Here is a 16,268-nt window from a genome sequence, read left to right as displayed (position 1 = left end):
CGAAGTAAGTCTAGACAAAAGCAAGTTGTAAGGTTTCCTGCCAATTGCACTGAGATGCGCCACGGTTCTTCTATTTAAATATTTCCTTGCAATTAATTTAATTTAGTTAACAAAGGAGAACGCTCCACAGAGTTCTTATTCACAATTAGTGAGACATAGCTCCAATCCGTACAAGCAGTGCATCGGTGCTTTGGGACTACGATTGGCTCATTTTGTTTCGTGTTCGCGTTCTACTCTAATCATTTTGTGTTCTTTAACTAGTTTATATTTTACTGTGTTTTAGTGTTCTTTACACAATGAATGTTTATATTTAGTTTTTTTTGTGTTAATTATTTGATTATCTGTTCTTTAATCGGAATTTTATGTAGATCAAGTATGTCCCAACTGCACAGATTACCTTAAACATTTGTGATCAGACGATTTTTTTAAGATCTATATGTACACTATCTGTAAGTCACGTTATTAGATTTTTTATTTTAATTTTCATTACAGATCTAATAGAGCTCTTGTTACTTGTATTGCCTATAATTCTTACATGATTATGTGAGTTATTAACTTGTCTAAACGCCTTTTTTTGTCGAAATCATTTATTCTATCTAAATTAAGCGGCCATTTATATTTATGTCATCGTATGTACAGAATTTTCTATAATCATTATTATTTGTTTACTCCTTTACGCTTAAGTTCTAGATACCTATGTTTTAAAAATGTTACAAGAATTAACTAACTTAACCCGCACTTGGTCAGTGGACTAAGGTCTAAATCTTACCATTACTGAACAAGCCCTGTGGCCTGCTGTGGTGCAGTAAATAATATAGAGCAGATATTATTAAATTCTACTTAAATTCTCATTGTAGCCAGTGTAACTACTGGACATAATAAGGCTTAATATCTCATGTCTCAGGATGGCGAGCGCAGTGGTATACCAAACAACACTTTTGTAATTTAAGGTGCTGGATGGTGTTTCTACTATATACGGGAGGTCGTATCACTTACCATCAGGCGAACGTCAAGTTCGTCTCATAATTCAAAGCAATAAAAAATGCTGCCTAAAGTATTGATGATTCATACTTATTCTTAACGAATATCTTAGCCAGCTCTCGTTGGCACACTAACTTTGGATATTTGCCATCCCACGTAACTACGAAGCCAATCCCTAAACTGCACGGTATACCATCAAGAATGTCTGTAGCTTAGACCTCGTTTACAAGCCGGTACACCGCATTTCACACTATTCTTTTGACGTCGAATATAGCAGATTTTTTCAGTAAAAATGACGTATATACTGATCTTAGACATAAGAACTATTGTGAATCTTTATGACGTAATTTCTCTAGCGATGAGAGGTAGAGACCAAGTGAGTTGACTTTATTCAGGTGACCAAAATAACTGACGAGAGCAGTACACATTCCAATAAATTCGATAATAATTATAATATGTAACGAGTAATGTACATTGCTTTTAGTGATAATAGCGGTGAGAAGATGTCTTAGAGCTGTATTAATAGATCCAACAGAGACACTCAATTAAAGTCAGTATCTTAAGATCGCCGGTATTTAATAAAATATTAATATCACAAATGATTATAACTTAAGATAAGTTATAATATAATTTGCTATGGTATATGACGAATTTTGGCTGAGTTTTGTTTATGAAACAATTTATCAGATAACAGACGCTTAAACGACGACATCACTTTTGTTCATAATTCCATACATTAAATATCTACTTACGATCTTATTCAAAGATGAGATCAGTTTATTACTGTCCAAATACGGCTCTAAGAACTACTGAGATTCCTCAATTCCAGGCCGACAACACTTTGAAAACTTATGCTCGAATATATTTGGTTATATCCATCGATATATATGTACTACGTACTAGATTTGGCGTTCCAAACATTCACTGTGTTCAACTGAATTGAAATGTCATCCATTCAAACTGATTTTAGTATGGTGTCAATATTGATGCTTGTGGTTATGTAAGAAGTGCGCTCATAATATAACAACGCGAGTCTAATAACCTGGATGTGAATAAAAAAAATTAGTTAAATAAGTAAAATTATTTGTTATTCAAGTGAATAAATAAGTTATAACAGTGACGTTTTGGTTGCCATTTTAGTTCAGATATTGACCAAATAGTTTATATGGACGTTCGTATCTATAGAATATACGTCAATGGTTATATCCCAAAGTAACATGTGTAAACGCGACCTTAATGTTGGTATGAGCGACCGGTATTGTTGCCGGCGGCTACAGTAGATATCGTTGGATTTACAGCGCAGTAAACCGTAAATACATCGCTGGGCCTTCGGCCAACAATTGATCTCGTAAATGGCGACCGCCCCCTTTGTTTTGAACATTATCCATGCAAGTGGAAATTGCGATATTTAAAGTTAATATTCAAAAAATTGATAAGTGTGAAACCGCGTTGTTGTTATGGAACAAATTGTTTTGATCAGTGAAGAATCAGTTTTAGTAATAAATGAGAAACTCTAGTGTTATAATTTCTTACAATCCCGATTATTCAAATATCAAATTATCTCCATAATATTCTTTCACACGCCTTACTCAAGTTTCAAACTCTTTGTTGTTCTTTTTCTTATTTCTCTATAAAGCCGGGATTATAGTCAAAATACGGTTTATATATTCTCACACAATAACAATAGAACTCTAAATATGGGATTAGTTTTTAATACCATGATATCAAATCAAACATATTTAATATCGTCATACCAGTTATAAAGCTTTCTTGTACAGTGAACAAGGCTGAACAATCGTTCCCCTAAACCAAATTTTATTGTCGGCCCATAAATGCCACAGCGCTTATTATTTTCCCGTCGTAAAACAACAAAATAATATTGTAACAATAATGTGGACCCCCCTTAATCTCGACGGCGCGGATTCACACATCATCGTTTTATTACATATTGTTATTCATTTTTATACAATGCGGCTGTTTTACTACGCACATTTCATGTTCCGTAGGGATGTTTCTCGAAATATTCGGTGATTTTTTCCTAACTAATATTGACGTGATATTTTTTTATTGCTTTGAATGACGAGACGAGCTTGCCGTTCGCCTGACGGTAAGCGATACGACCTCCCATGCGCTCGCCATCTTGAGACATGAGATGTAAAGTCTTCTTATGTCCAATAATTACACTGGCTACAATGTCCTTCAAACTGGAACACTACAGTGACTACACACTACTGCTTGGCGGCAAAAATACACATTGCGGTGGTATCTACCCAGGCGGACTCTCACATATGAGAAACCTACCACTAGCGAGCCGATGTCACTGTCTGTTTCGTGATTATTATAAAGGCATTTCAAAAAGGTATGTGTTTTTTTATTGTAATAGATCTATGATAAAAATGTGAAAATAATTACGAGAATTGAAACTTCCAGCAATTAATTCATTTGATTTAAACCTATAAGCATAGCCGGAGTTTCACGACGGCCTGAGACTGTGGTACCACCACAGTTCAACTACGTTGAACCGCATTAGAAAAATATTACAAAGCCGTGCCAGCCCATGTAACATAGGGAGAATATAAATTTGAATATTTTTAACGACTAACAATGCAAAACTATTTAATATGTCGCACATTTGATAGTTTTCAGTTGAGTCGATACAGTATAACAACATGCGAAATGCACGCAGCTTGTTGAGCATTCAAGTACCCACAGTATGTTAACTTAGCAGGGAATATTTATTTTATTGCTAAATGAGAACTTGTCGCTTTGGCAGAATACTAAAAGTTTTATATTGCACTCCCGTCATAACTTGTCACGTTATAAAAATATTTTATATGTAAATGCTCTTTACGACTGGGAATGTTTATTTTAAAATATTATGTATGTACCGTGGGACCACTGCTTATGAATACCAATATGTTTCCATGGGGATTATAGATATGACTAAAATGTTCAATGTCATGGATAAGTAATACCTTGAGATAAATGAATCTTCTTCAATCCAAATCGGATTAAAACAATATGCTTTTTGCAGTCTCAGATTTATATTTTACTACCCCTCGCCAGTCGACACAATTATGCCGGCCGTATATACATAGGCTGATTCCAGAACGCGACACACTTACGTGGGCCGCTGCGGATTTTAACACTTTGTGTACGGTTGTCACTATCCAAGAAGATATAAAAATATATCCTACCACCAGCAAATTTATTGTTTGATTTATAACCCAATTGCAGGTCATATCAATTTAAATCGTGTTATGTCAAAATCCAAACCACGTTTAATCTCATTCTCCTATCACAAAGTTTTATATAGGTGGCAAATCACTCACATTTTCTATTCAAATAGTCTCTAATCCACATAAACCTCGTAAAAGTTAATTTTCTGTCGCTTTTAAATAAACATACGTACAGAAATGTCCTTATACGAAATAACATTAAGAGTAATTGGGTAAAGTAACAATTAAAATAGAACTCAATGACCAGAGCTTTAGAAATGAAATTTGCATGTTTCATGTTATATTTGGGGTGCAATATTATCTTCTTCACATCCAAATAAATGAGAAAAAAGCGGGGTCCGGCGGACGAACTTTTTAATTCGTAATTACAGGACAGCGTCCAAGCTTTAAGCACCATTAACTTTTTTCCTAAATGTCTATGTCGCGGGGTCCCATACGAAATGAAATAGGACATTCCATTGTACACATTTAAATTAGTTTCTCCGATTGCGAAGAAATCTCTTTTTATTTTAAGTGTAGACGTAGAGGAACTTTAGAAGACAATAGCGAAACGTATGTTTAATTTCTTCCTGCGTAATTTGTATTATTCTTACGCTTTGTGCTTGCATACATTCTAGTCTTGGACCAGCTCCGTTAAAACAAACAAAAACGCCCGAAAGCAGTATGTACGGTACGCAAAACATCACCTTTAAAGGCTAAAATTCCGGTGAATCGCGTTTCAAGACCGGATCCATTTACTTCTACATCATGGCTACACACTCCATGAAAACCTCCACTCAGTCTGTGATTTCGCTTTACTATTACTGTTATTAAAAACGTAGGAAGGTTACGCCGGTTTTCCCCATCAAATTACCTCGCTTGCATGTGGTATCATGGTGGGTTGTAGCCAATAATTCATCATCAAAAGGCATTTCCGTCGTTCTGATGAAATGGGTTTTCGTTGGTTAGAGGCTAAATAGCTGTAGATTCATCTTCCACAGCATATCCAATATTGAATATGGACCTCCTCCAAAATTTAGATTAATTTTAATAAAAAAAAGCCAAACGTAATTCGTTCCTCTTTTATTGACAAACCGCTTCACATTTTCAAAAGCATAGAATAAACACATCACACCTCCCGAGCATCGAATATAGAAAGTGCGCCGTTAGCAGTTTCCACTTGACATTTTTATTGCAAAGTCCGTGTATTATTGAAAGTACGAGAGCCCTCGGAGCCTCCCTTACGCTAGTTAACATTTTTTGATGTGCGTGCGGCTTTTTTGTCCACTTCACTCACACTTTATGTGTTTTTCTCTTTGGTATTTGTCCAAATTTTGCCGGTTATGTTTTGAATGACGTCAAACGTGGTTTCCCTAATTGAAGTAATTAGCCTTGCATGTTGAATTGTACGCTTGTTAAAAATGGACACTGAAACGAAATAGTTGAAAAGGCAGTTATTATACGAGTGCGAAACGTGGAAGGTAAACAAAGCTGTCTTGCATCAGCTCCAAGTATTTGAAGACCGATACCTTCGCCGAATCCTCGATATTTATTGGCCTGAGAAAATCTCGAAGATCCTATGAGAACTATGCCATAAAAGCCCAATCAACCAGCACATCAGGCACTGTAAGTGGAAATTATTTGACCACAACATCCGAAGAAATCCTGAGCATATACCTAAACAGGCAATGGATTAGAATACACAAAGAAAGCGAAAGCGTGGCCATCTCAAAAAACTTGGCGACGCGCTGTGATTGACGAACCGTACTACATTTTGGGAAGACTTGAATTCAAATGCGAAGCTCCGGACCTTTCGAAATGGAGAGTCACTGGTTATCGAATAATAAGGTTCACTAGTATTTTTAATGAGTACAGATAATGTCCCCGGGAACAGTGCTTAATAACGAAACTCATACATTCATTTAGGTATTACCATCGCCTGGCTAAATACCTATCTATCGACAGAATTATCACAACTTATAACAGTTATTACTTACCACATCAATCCTTAAATATAATAATTATAATATTATAGCAGACGTTTAATAATTAAACGTCTGCTTACATCAATCCTGAGTAAAATTAGAGATCAAAACAATAATAACATTAAATACATCATAAAAACACTTCGTCAAAACACCGCCTACTCAAATAAACAACGCAAAGTTTGACAAACGTAAACATTGCTAAGTTTCATTTTACAAATAAAGGAAGATGCGTCGTCAAACGCGGTACTTTTATGAGTTTCGAGGCACCTTGTGGAAGGCTTTGATTTTTTTTTCGTCAACTCAAGAGTCCTCCGTACACGCTCCCTCAATTTGGTAAATAGTGTCGGAGTGTCCGGCGACGAGTGTGTTAGGTGTTTTTCGCTACGATTTTCCTCTTTTATTTGTTAACGCAATAGGGACGAATTTAGCGTCGTTTACGATTAAAGTAGCAATATTGTACATTCATGTTACTTACAATATGAATTTCATTATATAAGTAAGAGAGTCTATGAGTTATAAACCTATGATGACCTATGATTACTTTTAAAAACTATTTCCTAGACTTATAAATGTACTAACTTACAATCGTATATCGCCTTAACACCTTTTGTACCGTTAGGTTTTGGGTTAAATTCCTAGTTCAGACAACTAATTTGTGCAATCTTCGAACCTATAAAATACATGTGAGTTCGGATTCTGAATTTGTGACCGATATGACAATATGCATCCGCATTCCCTTCTTATATATCTTGAGACGGTAACCCCGATGAACTAGTAAAGCCTCTGCTAGCCCCACAATAACCAACGCGTGAACATATTCTAACAAAATTCTACTCCTTAGAATAACAACGCGGTTTAACATTTCCGCATTCGCAACATAAGGTGTATAATTAGTAAACAGCAACCCACCAAGATTGCATTCAAACGCGAATGAGATTAACAAAGAGATTCTTTGAACAAAGGACGCGGAGTAAGCGAGACTAGAGTAATTTTCTTACTCCCGGTGCAAGCTTCTTGGGAAATTAGAGTGCCTTTACAGTGTACGTTGGTTTCTTGTGAGACGACTACCGATAGTGGAATGTATGAATGTAGGACATTTGAGCTGATTGAGTATTTAGCGTGTGTTATCGTCGCATTCAAAGAAACTTAATTTTTCTTTTTAACTTTGTTAATTTGATTATTTCTCTGAAAATTCAATACATTTAAAAAAGTCATAAGCCTATTTTTTTTTTTTTATTTAAAAATATTAGGCGTTAGTTTGTTCTGTATGGGAAACTAACCGAATTTTAAAAAGTATATAATCACTAAATTATACTTAAAATAAAATATTCGATTACAACCTAAGACAGATTCAGCTTGGCGCAGACATATTAGGAGAACCGACCCCACATAAAGCCTACTTTATTCAACTTTATACTTCGTTCACTTCATTCCTAAATGAACAAAGAAGATCATATTATAATCATTAAATTCAATGACATTTCTGAGTTGAGCCTGGCGGTTAGTATTGTCATGATCGATAACTTCAAAGTATAAATATATAGGTTTGATTTTTTGTTCTTAAATTATATACTTAAATTAACTTTTATTTTTAAATGTATCATGTTTACAAAATGGTCATCTTTAAAATATAAAATAATAATTTTAAATTTGTTTATAATCTTTACAAAATGATCACGTACATATCAAATAATAAGCATTGAAAAAACCACAAAGATATGTCTACAATTCTATGATTTTGGGATCTTGATTGATCACCGGCTTGTTATTTTTTTTTTCCCCTACACTGAGGAATCGAGGACCCATAGACAAAATACTCATTAAGTTTAAACTTGGAGACTGTTAATTAGTAAAGCCTTTATCGTTTTGTTCGACAAATATTCCTAAGTACCAAATAGTTGTTACATATAGAATATTTATAACATCGGAGGAGTTTCAGTATAAAAGAAGTTCATTCCGTTATTCCCGAACGGTCAGGTAGAGGCGAAAATAATACATCAAAACTTTCTCGCGCTTATATCCGTCCTATGATGTACATTGTGATAGGCAACGAGACTATCATACCACCAATTCCAATCAGGGGGAACGTAAATGAGTCTAATTCAATCCGAAAAACAAAATTGCAGTATACTTTCGTGTAATTTTTTAACCACAAACTGCATACTAACGAAAAGCATATACAATAGGGTGGAGCGACAATTTTTTTTTTTATATTTTCGATGTTGAATAGCACTATAAAGTTGCATATCACACTCAATTTTATAAAAAAAATATAAAAAAAAATATTGGAACCTATTTTTAGCCCTCTACCGACGATTGAAGGTCACGAAAAATCGTCAAATCGAGATATTTTTAAATATATCATATAGCAAGAAGTGATTATTTCTTATATTGTTATGTAACTCATAATACCTTAAATCACTATATTTATATCTATAAATAGTCTGTAAATTGAAAAATTAACAACTAAGCAATAAAAACACAACGTCAATACGAACGAAATAAACTATAATTGCGGTTACAAGAGAACATATTGCTTTAATAATGGAGCCAGGATCACCCTATTTAGGGCATATAACCACGTTGTGTGGTACTGGAAAAGCCATAGCGGATTCAATACATTTGCTTTTTAGTAAAAATCATATAAATTTAAACAATTCGTTGGCTATTGGATGCGGCCGAACTGCTACAAACACTGGTTAGAAAGGTGGGGTGAATCGTTTCGCATTGGCATAAAATAAAATGCTTTATTTATCACGTAGGCGAACAAAGTTACACCTATGATACGTCAAAATAATGTATAAGAATAATTATAATTATTATTTCTAAATAACAAAATTAGTTATGTAACTATGGACATTTTAAATTAGGGATAAAATTTATAATGAATACAAGCTACAAACCGAAGTAACCAGCTCGGCTGGCAGGTCGGGGGAAATAAAAGGATAACGCGTCGCGATCCTCACCGGCGAGGATATGAGCCTTAACCTAGCTAATCTACCAGCCTTTCACTAGTGACCTAAGTGATGACTACCCGAAGAAGAAAGGCAGAAAGAAACTCCGGGCTTACGTTTGTCGATTGTTCAATACATCTTTTGTATTTTTTCTCCAAGTCTTTTTTGTAATTAGGTAGACCACTGCACTGGTTTATTTGTCTACTACATGCGAATGAACTATCCTTTCGGCATTTGTTTATAAAATTAGATGGAGCAACCAGCAGCCCTCAACTCTATTCCGGGCCAATAGGGAAAGCGTTGGAAAATTTTACTGATATTCCTGTCACTGAGTTTTCTGCTATACTGTCAAACATGCCTGTTTTTCTGAAGGAACTCACTTAATTAAATTCATGTAATACATTTTAAAAGTTTATGCCCCTGTCTGGTTTTGTATAAAGAAAAACAGTTCGTTTAGACAAGGACGAACCCATATCTACAAATGAATAGAATTTTTTCGATGTTTGAGCGCTGAGGTTAAAAAGATTATTGATCCTGTTGTACAAAGAAATTCAGTTTTTGTATATTCTGAAAACCTTCTTTTAGCAATGCTGTACAATATCCGGCACATATAAAATTATTGGGATTAAGGAGAATAATCGGAAATAAAAAATCAACAATCTGGGCTAAGAATATTTAAAGTTCCGAAGTTAAACTTTGAGTCCAAAAACTATACTGATATGATTTTGAATCACAAGTTACATATCCTCCGATATTAAAGGATATCAGTAACAAGGAATTGAAAGATCTGGTGGTATCAAACTCCAATATTATGATGAAGTTGCCGAATTATCCTTGTCATACATAAGCAGTAGAGCAATGTGTAAAGATGGTCACTGAAGCATCAATTATGGTAGCCGGTGAAAAGGCAAGAGATGGATTAATCGATCTAACATAATTATGCCATATATGCAAGCAATTATGCCATATTTTGAACAAAAAAAAAAAACATTTTAAAATATACAAAAAATTTCAATAATTTACGGAATTTTCCACGATTTTGTTATTTTTGGCTTTCAATTTCAAATTGATTTTTCATGTTTTTCCCTCAACAAAGAATTCAGTTCATAGTTTTAGTATTTTAGTTTTAACTTTACGCTAAAATATAATAGATTACTGATTTTGATGTTATTTTGTACTGATTTAAAAAATATCATAATTGATGTATTTTTTTAAACTTTGAGCTAAGGTAGAGGGCTAAAAAATATGTCAAAAAAATAAAATAAAAATATATTTAAATATAATTTTGCCATATGCAACTTTCCGCAGGTGTTCAAAATCGATTTGATGACTTTTTTTTTTCTCCATACTTTGACGCTCCACCCTAATATACAAGAGCGTCGGTGACACATAACATCTCTTATACCATAAAATAAGACAATCAAACTTTATTGCCAATGAAAGTGATATAATTCAAATTAGGTGGTGCTTGGAAAAAGTGATATCGTAACTTGCAATTCATAATTAAATTCTTAATACCGTCTGTACATAAATCCGTATGACGTATAAATGCGTTATTTGAATAATATTACAATTTGGAATCGTTGGAACGACGAGTTGGCGGCTCCATTTGCATACTCAGACTGCAGTGGATTGGACAGTAGTACAATATTGAATTTAGTTTGGAAACGTATTAATAATAAATTGGTTTTATTTTTTCATCGTGTATTTCAACGCATTGATGCATATTTGAAAATGATTCTTGGGTAAAACCCATTCATATTTATAATTATTTTACAAGTTTTTAATTATTATAATATAATATTATCAAGAATATCAATATCAAATAGGGCAACAAAAACACCTAATTCCTTCCTACAGTACTTACACCTCATAGGAATTATTGCGTTTGCCGGTAGATATGTGCCTGATATTTTTTAGTCGTTCTCTTTTCCAAATTTCATTTGAAATTTTTGCTATCGATTTTGTAAAGACCTTAATCTTTATAATTTTTTAGGTGGTAGATTATTATAATTAAACTGTAGATATTCATTATCGGAATTAGACCAGCGCCCTTACAATCTGCTCATGGCCCGTCGTCTGTTTCGCTTCTGAATTATTTCAACTGTGGTCTAGTTGACCCGCGGAGCTACTCATAATGCAGTTTTCACGTATGTTTTTCTAACTTTATGAACGTTAGAGACTTTTAGTTTTGAATAATGAGATTTTTTTGCGGATTAGCTTAAGTATTTTCATAGCTATCTAACATTTTCATACAATGTATGGAAATGTTAATAATTTTTCTTAAAAAGATTAAAAAAAAGTTACTGTTTTATCGCTATTGCAACCCTCTTCAGTGCATACTTATATGGAAAGTATTTCACTACATTCATATACTTAATGATAAAACAGATCCCCAAAAACCATCTCGTATAATTTATCACAAAACCAGTAAATATTGTGATCAAGGTTTATTCGAGAGGATACGAAATTCCCCGCGAGTCCATAAAATTAATGAGGGTTGAACAGTTTTTTGGGCTGACCAAGTGGCGGCCGGCCCTGGCACGCGGGCAATGCGGCAAGTTAATAACGCTTGAAGCCGCCCCTGCGCTGCAATTATAATTTTCGAATTAAATTTTTTTGCTTTAATTAATTTCTCCGTAATGCAATCTGTAGGTGGAAAGGTTGAATTGAGATAATTAATAAACTAATTTACTTTGCCAGCGAAAATTAATAGGAAAATTGTATTTTTATAAGCTAGTGGTTTGCTTGGTAGATTATATTTTTTATATGCCAGGGATAATGACCACCGTATACAAAGTATTAAAACCCGCCATAGTCGTCCACGTAGATTGCGTTCCGGGATCAGCCTGTATAAATCCGATTCCAACAGGCCGCCATAATTGTGTCGAATGCTGAGATTTAATCACCTCTTGTCATTCCATTAGACTCCATTCCACTTACTATCAAGCGCAATAGGGTCAATCTTACCATTCACACATAAAAAAAAAGTTTGAACCCAAAAAGGTGACATTCTCTCCCCTTAAAAAACAGATATAAGGTGATGTTTTAGTAGGATAGATCCACTGACTTACCCTGCAGTTATAAAATATATTTTGTTTACGAGACTAACTTGCCCTCTACCCGCCACTGCAACTCCTATAAGCTAGTATCGACAGTGGCTCGCATGTTATGATACCGAGAAGTGAAGGCGATTCTTGGAAAGCACGAAATACTAAGCACTAAATAGCAAGAAAGGGCATTGGAAATATATTTTTCCACCTCAATCAACTACCAAGAAATTTGAAAATTAATATTTCCAACTCCTCCCTATCTTTCTATTTGATTAATTTCGTTGTGGGATAATGACAAATTAGTTTTCCCTGAGACTCGCCGAGCTTCACCGCTCGGTGTCGTAAAATGCGTGCCACTACTGAGCCTGGCTTACAGGAGTTGTAGTGGTGGGTGGGAAAGTCTCGTATCAAGACATTTGTTTGTGCATTCAGTTGGTTAATTGATTCAATATAATTAAATCACAATTGCTTGTAATGGTTTATTCAGCGTTTACAGTTTTCCCCGAGCGTTTCCACTATTGCCAGGTTTACGATGTGACAGGAGAGAGTCTCCAAATCGTCAACAAGACACAAATGGACTTCGTAGTCTCCACAGAATTCATGGGTCATTACATTTTTGACGCTGTCCAATGATATAAATAGTTCTTCGATTGCGTAGTCTTTCTGAAAGCAATCGTATAAAAACTGTGATGCTGACTGAGAGATAAATAAAAAGTTTGTACCAATGCATATCTGTGACAAATAAATTACTTTTCTTTCTTTCCAATTATAAACGAAGCCTAACTATTTACTCCGTCCATTGTAATACTAGATAGAGAGCGATTATCGACTTGGTCTACTGCGCTCACGATCTTCAATATTGAAGGAACGACTGGATGGATGAAGCGTATTCACTATCTTAGATAATTAAATAGATACTATAAGCAGAAAAGAATAGACAGAATAGACCATAACAAAAAAATCTGGTCATCCTGTTGCAATTGACAATCCTTTCTAAAACTTTAATGGCCATCGTATTGATTGCGGTATATGAAACATCAGCCAATGATGTAGTGTGATGTGGTGGAGCATTTACATTTACATCACAGTTTTCTTTAATTTGATGAACATTACGTTATTTTTATTGTTCTGCCTAAACACCAATTTTGCATTGAAACTATTAAGGATACACTAAAATGATACTTACAGCAAGAATAGGACATTCGGAGATTCCCAAACATTCCAGTAAAGGATACCATGGCGCGTCAGTGTTGTGTAAATTCTGACAGATATCCCATCGAGCGCCATTTACAAACTCCTTATTGCCTAAATCTGTTTCCTTATAAATCTCAATTTGTACCTGAAATATTATGAAATATATTGCTTCAGCTGGAATTCAACGATCTGGATGACAACAATTTTCATTTTAATATTTCTTTACAGGTAACCAGGTTAAGGTCAGCATGGAAGACCTTAATTCGCTCTGTAATAGAGGAGATTCATACTCAGCAGAGGGTCTATATAAAATCCAGAGCTAGTATTATCATTATATTCTTTTATTACACAGTAAACACTTACTGTAAATTATGCTATCTGAGAATAATAAGCTCTTTTGTGCTATGCAGACCTTAGTTATTCAAAATCCTGTGTAGTATAGCTTTTTATGGCCAGTCGCACCAAACAGGTGTCTTGCCCATCTCGTTATTTCTTTGTATAAAATAAAAAAACAAACCCAACAAAACTGAAACTCCAGAATTTCTAGTTCTGATTTGTGTTGTTACTGTTTACCCCAGATATAGGTTAGCTTCAGATGACTTGTCCATCTCGCCTTTAAGTTGCATATACTAAAAACTAAAGTCAATACAAACCGCATTTCCTTCTTCGATTTCTTTACTCAGCGATATGATGCCTTTCATGCTCATTTGCCTGTCACTCTCACCACTTTCACTACCGCTCAACTTCAATCCTTCAAAATTTACTATTTTGTTGTCGAAATTGTTGCAGGAGCATATATCTTCATTGAATGCTGCTTCGTATTCTACCTAAAGAATAAATTATTATGAAATAAATAGTCTTATCAATTTCACCTACCCATGAAAGAAGAGACAGTTTTTTTAACTAGGTTTTTCTTGCATTGTAAAGATTGTACTGGGCCTGATGTTAAAGATAAAGTGCAGTAGAACAGATGTAATCGACCACCGAAAGATTTGGTTTTGAGAGCTATAGAAGTCGTCATTGCTATACTTAGTTTTAATTTTTTGAAGCATTTTGCCTTATGTATCTTAGGGTAGTGGAAATTTATATAATATAAACAACTTGCGAAATTGTTGAGTTTTTTGATAGTACTTATAATATAATTATGATATTTTTCTAGTACTTACTTCACAATCATCAGCAAATACGCCACGAAGCCATATCAATACGCTTAACAACTTCAAAATAGCATTATTCATTTTCAATGAAAAATAGATACATCGAATAAGTGTTATTTTATAACACGAATGAGTTTTATACGCGGTTTGATAGACATCTTTATTGTTCTCGAACATGACAGATGATTCCTATCGTTTGCTATAACCACAATAATACATGTCGGCACACCACATGTTGTTTTAGGGTTCCGTACCTCAAAAGGAACCCCTAAAGGATCTCTTTTTGTCCGTCTGTCTTTCTGTCAGTCAAGATCCTTTTTCTCAAGAACGCGTCGAACTATGAAGTTGAAATGTATATCATAATCTGGGCTAAAATCTCTTTTAGCTTAAAAACATCGAATTTTTATTCACACACACATCACGATTTTATCCCTGAAGGAATAGACAGTGGCGCAACTCCTATTATGTGATAGGTGGTGACGCTACAATTATGCCGGCACAAAGGACCAGTCTGGACTCCGGGCAGATAGCAGAAAAACCCTATACATAACTTTTAATTAATGATATTTAATCACATTTGATTATAGTATATTTATTACTGTTATAAGTGCGCGATAGCCTAGTTGGTTGTGGAACGGACAGCCGAGACGAATGTCCGCAGGTTCAAATCCCAAGGGCACACACCTCTGACTTTTCTAAAAAAGTTTGTGAATTATCGCTTGCTTTAACGGTGAAGGAAAACATCGCGAGGAAATCTGCATACCTGAGAAATTTTCCATTAGGAATTTTCGAGGGTGTGTGAAGTCTACCCAAACCCGCACTAAGCCAGCGTGGTGGACTAAGGCCTATTCCCTCTCATTAGTATAAGAGGCCGGTGCCCAATAGTGGGACAGTATATAATACAGGCCTGATATTATTATTGTTATTAACATCTTTCGCATTACAAATTTGCATGTAAACTTATGTGGTTTGCAGACCAAAAACTAGCTAAGTTAGTTGAGCTTAGCTCCCATAGCTGGGATAATACATAATACATAGCTAAGTTTGAGGTTTGCACGCAAAAATTATAAAATATCTATTTAAGCTTAGCTAAACTGAGCTTAGTTATTGATCTGAAAATGCATTAGTTTCGTGTGTAAACAAAATATTAGATACCGAACTTCCCAAAATGGTTGGATACTAGTAAAAAAACACCTTTTAAAAATAAATGACGTTAGATTTATCAAATATACCGGTCCATTTCAAATACTTTAACACAATTTTATCACCATTGTAAAAATGATATAAAATTTTTGCAACAAAGTATCTTTAAGAAGATCTCTCAGAATTCTTCTCTTAGTATTTTTTCCTACTACGCTCTCACAAAATTTTAATTATCGTTGCTGTCAATGTATTAAAATTAATAATTGATAATTTTTCCGCATATATTTTTTTAGCTAATTGCAATTTCTTTTTTAATCTAGTTCAATGTGTTTCCAAAAGTTATTATTAATTGAGTGTAACTTCCAAAGTAACCTCGTGAGTACAGATGAAAATGTTCTCAAACCAGAATTATTAATGCCTCCATTTGTAACTGTCATTATTCGTGGCGATCAAAAACACTTAAACTGCGAGCTAATTTTTCAATTACCATAAAATGTTTCGATTAAATATATTATAATCTGCCTTTGTAAAAGACACATTGATATATTTATACAGACAATTGTCCTTTTTAATTAGTTTG

General features: G+C 34.3%; 1 protein-coding gene across 1 annotated transcript; it reads right to left on the bottom strand.

The window, feature by feature from the left end:
• Positions 1-12,659: 12,659 nt before the first annotated feature.
• On the bottom strand, positions 12,660-14,659 carry LOC115443913. Its single transcript, XM_030169516.2, has 4 exons — positions 14,555-14,659; positions 14,042-14,215; positions 13,381-13,533; positions 12,660-12,857 (listed from the first exon to the last, which is right to left on the bottom strand). Exons 1-4 carry the CDS (start codon positions 14,624-14,626, stop codon positions 12,678-12,680), a joined length of 579 nt encoding a protein of 192 aa, XP_030025376.1. The 5' UTR covers positions 14,627-14,659; the 3' UTR covers positions 12,660-12,677.
• Between the last annotated feature and the right edge of the window lie 1,609 nt (positions 14,660-16,268).

The sequence above is a fragment of the Manduca sexta genome, chromosome 24, assembly GCF_014839805.1.
Source record: "Manduca sexta isolate Smith_Timp_Sample1 chromosome 24, JHU_Msex_v1.0, whole genome shotgun sequence".
Classification (NCBI taxonomy): Eukaryota; Metazoa; Arthropoda; class Insecta; order Lepidoptera; family Sphingidae; genus Manduca; species Manduca sexta.
Note: the sequence above shows the minus strand (reverse complement) of the source record. Positions and strands in the feature narration are given on the sequence as shown.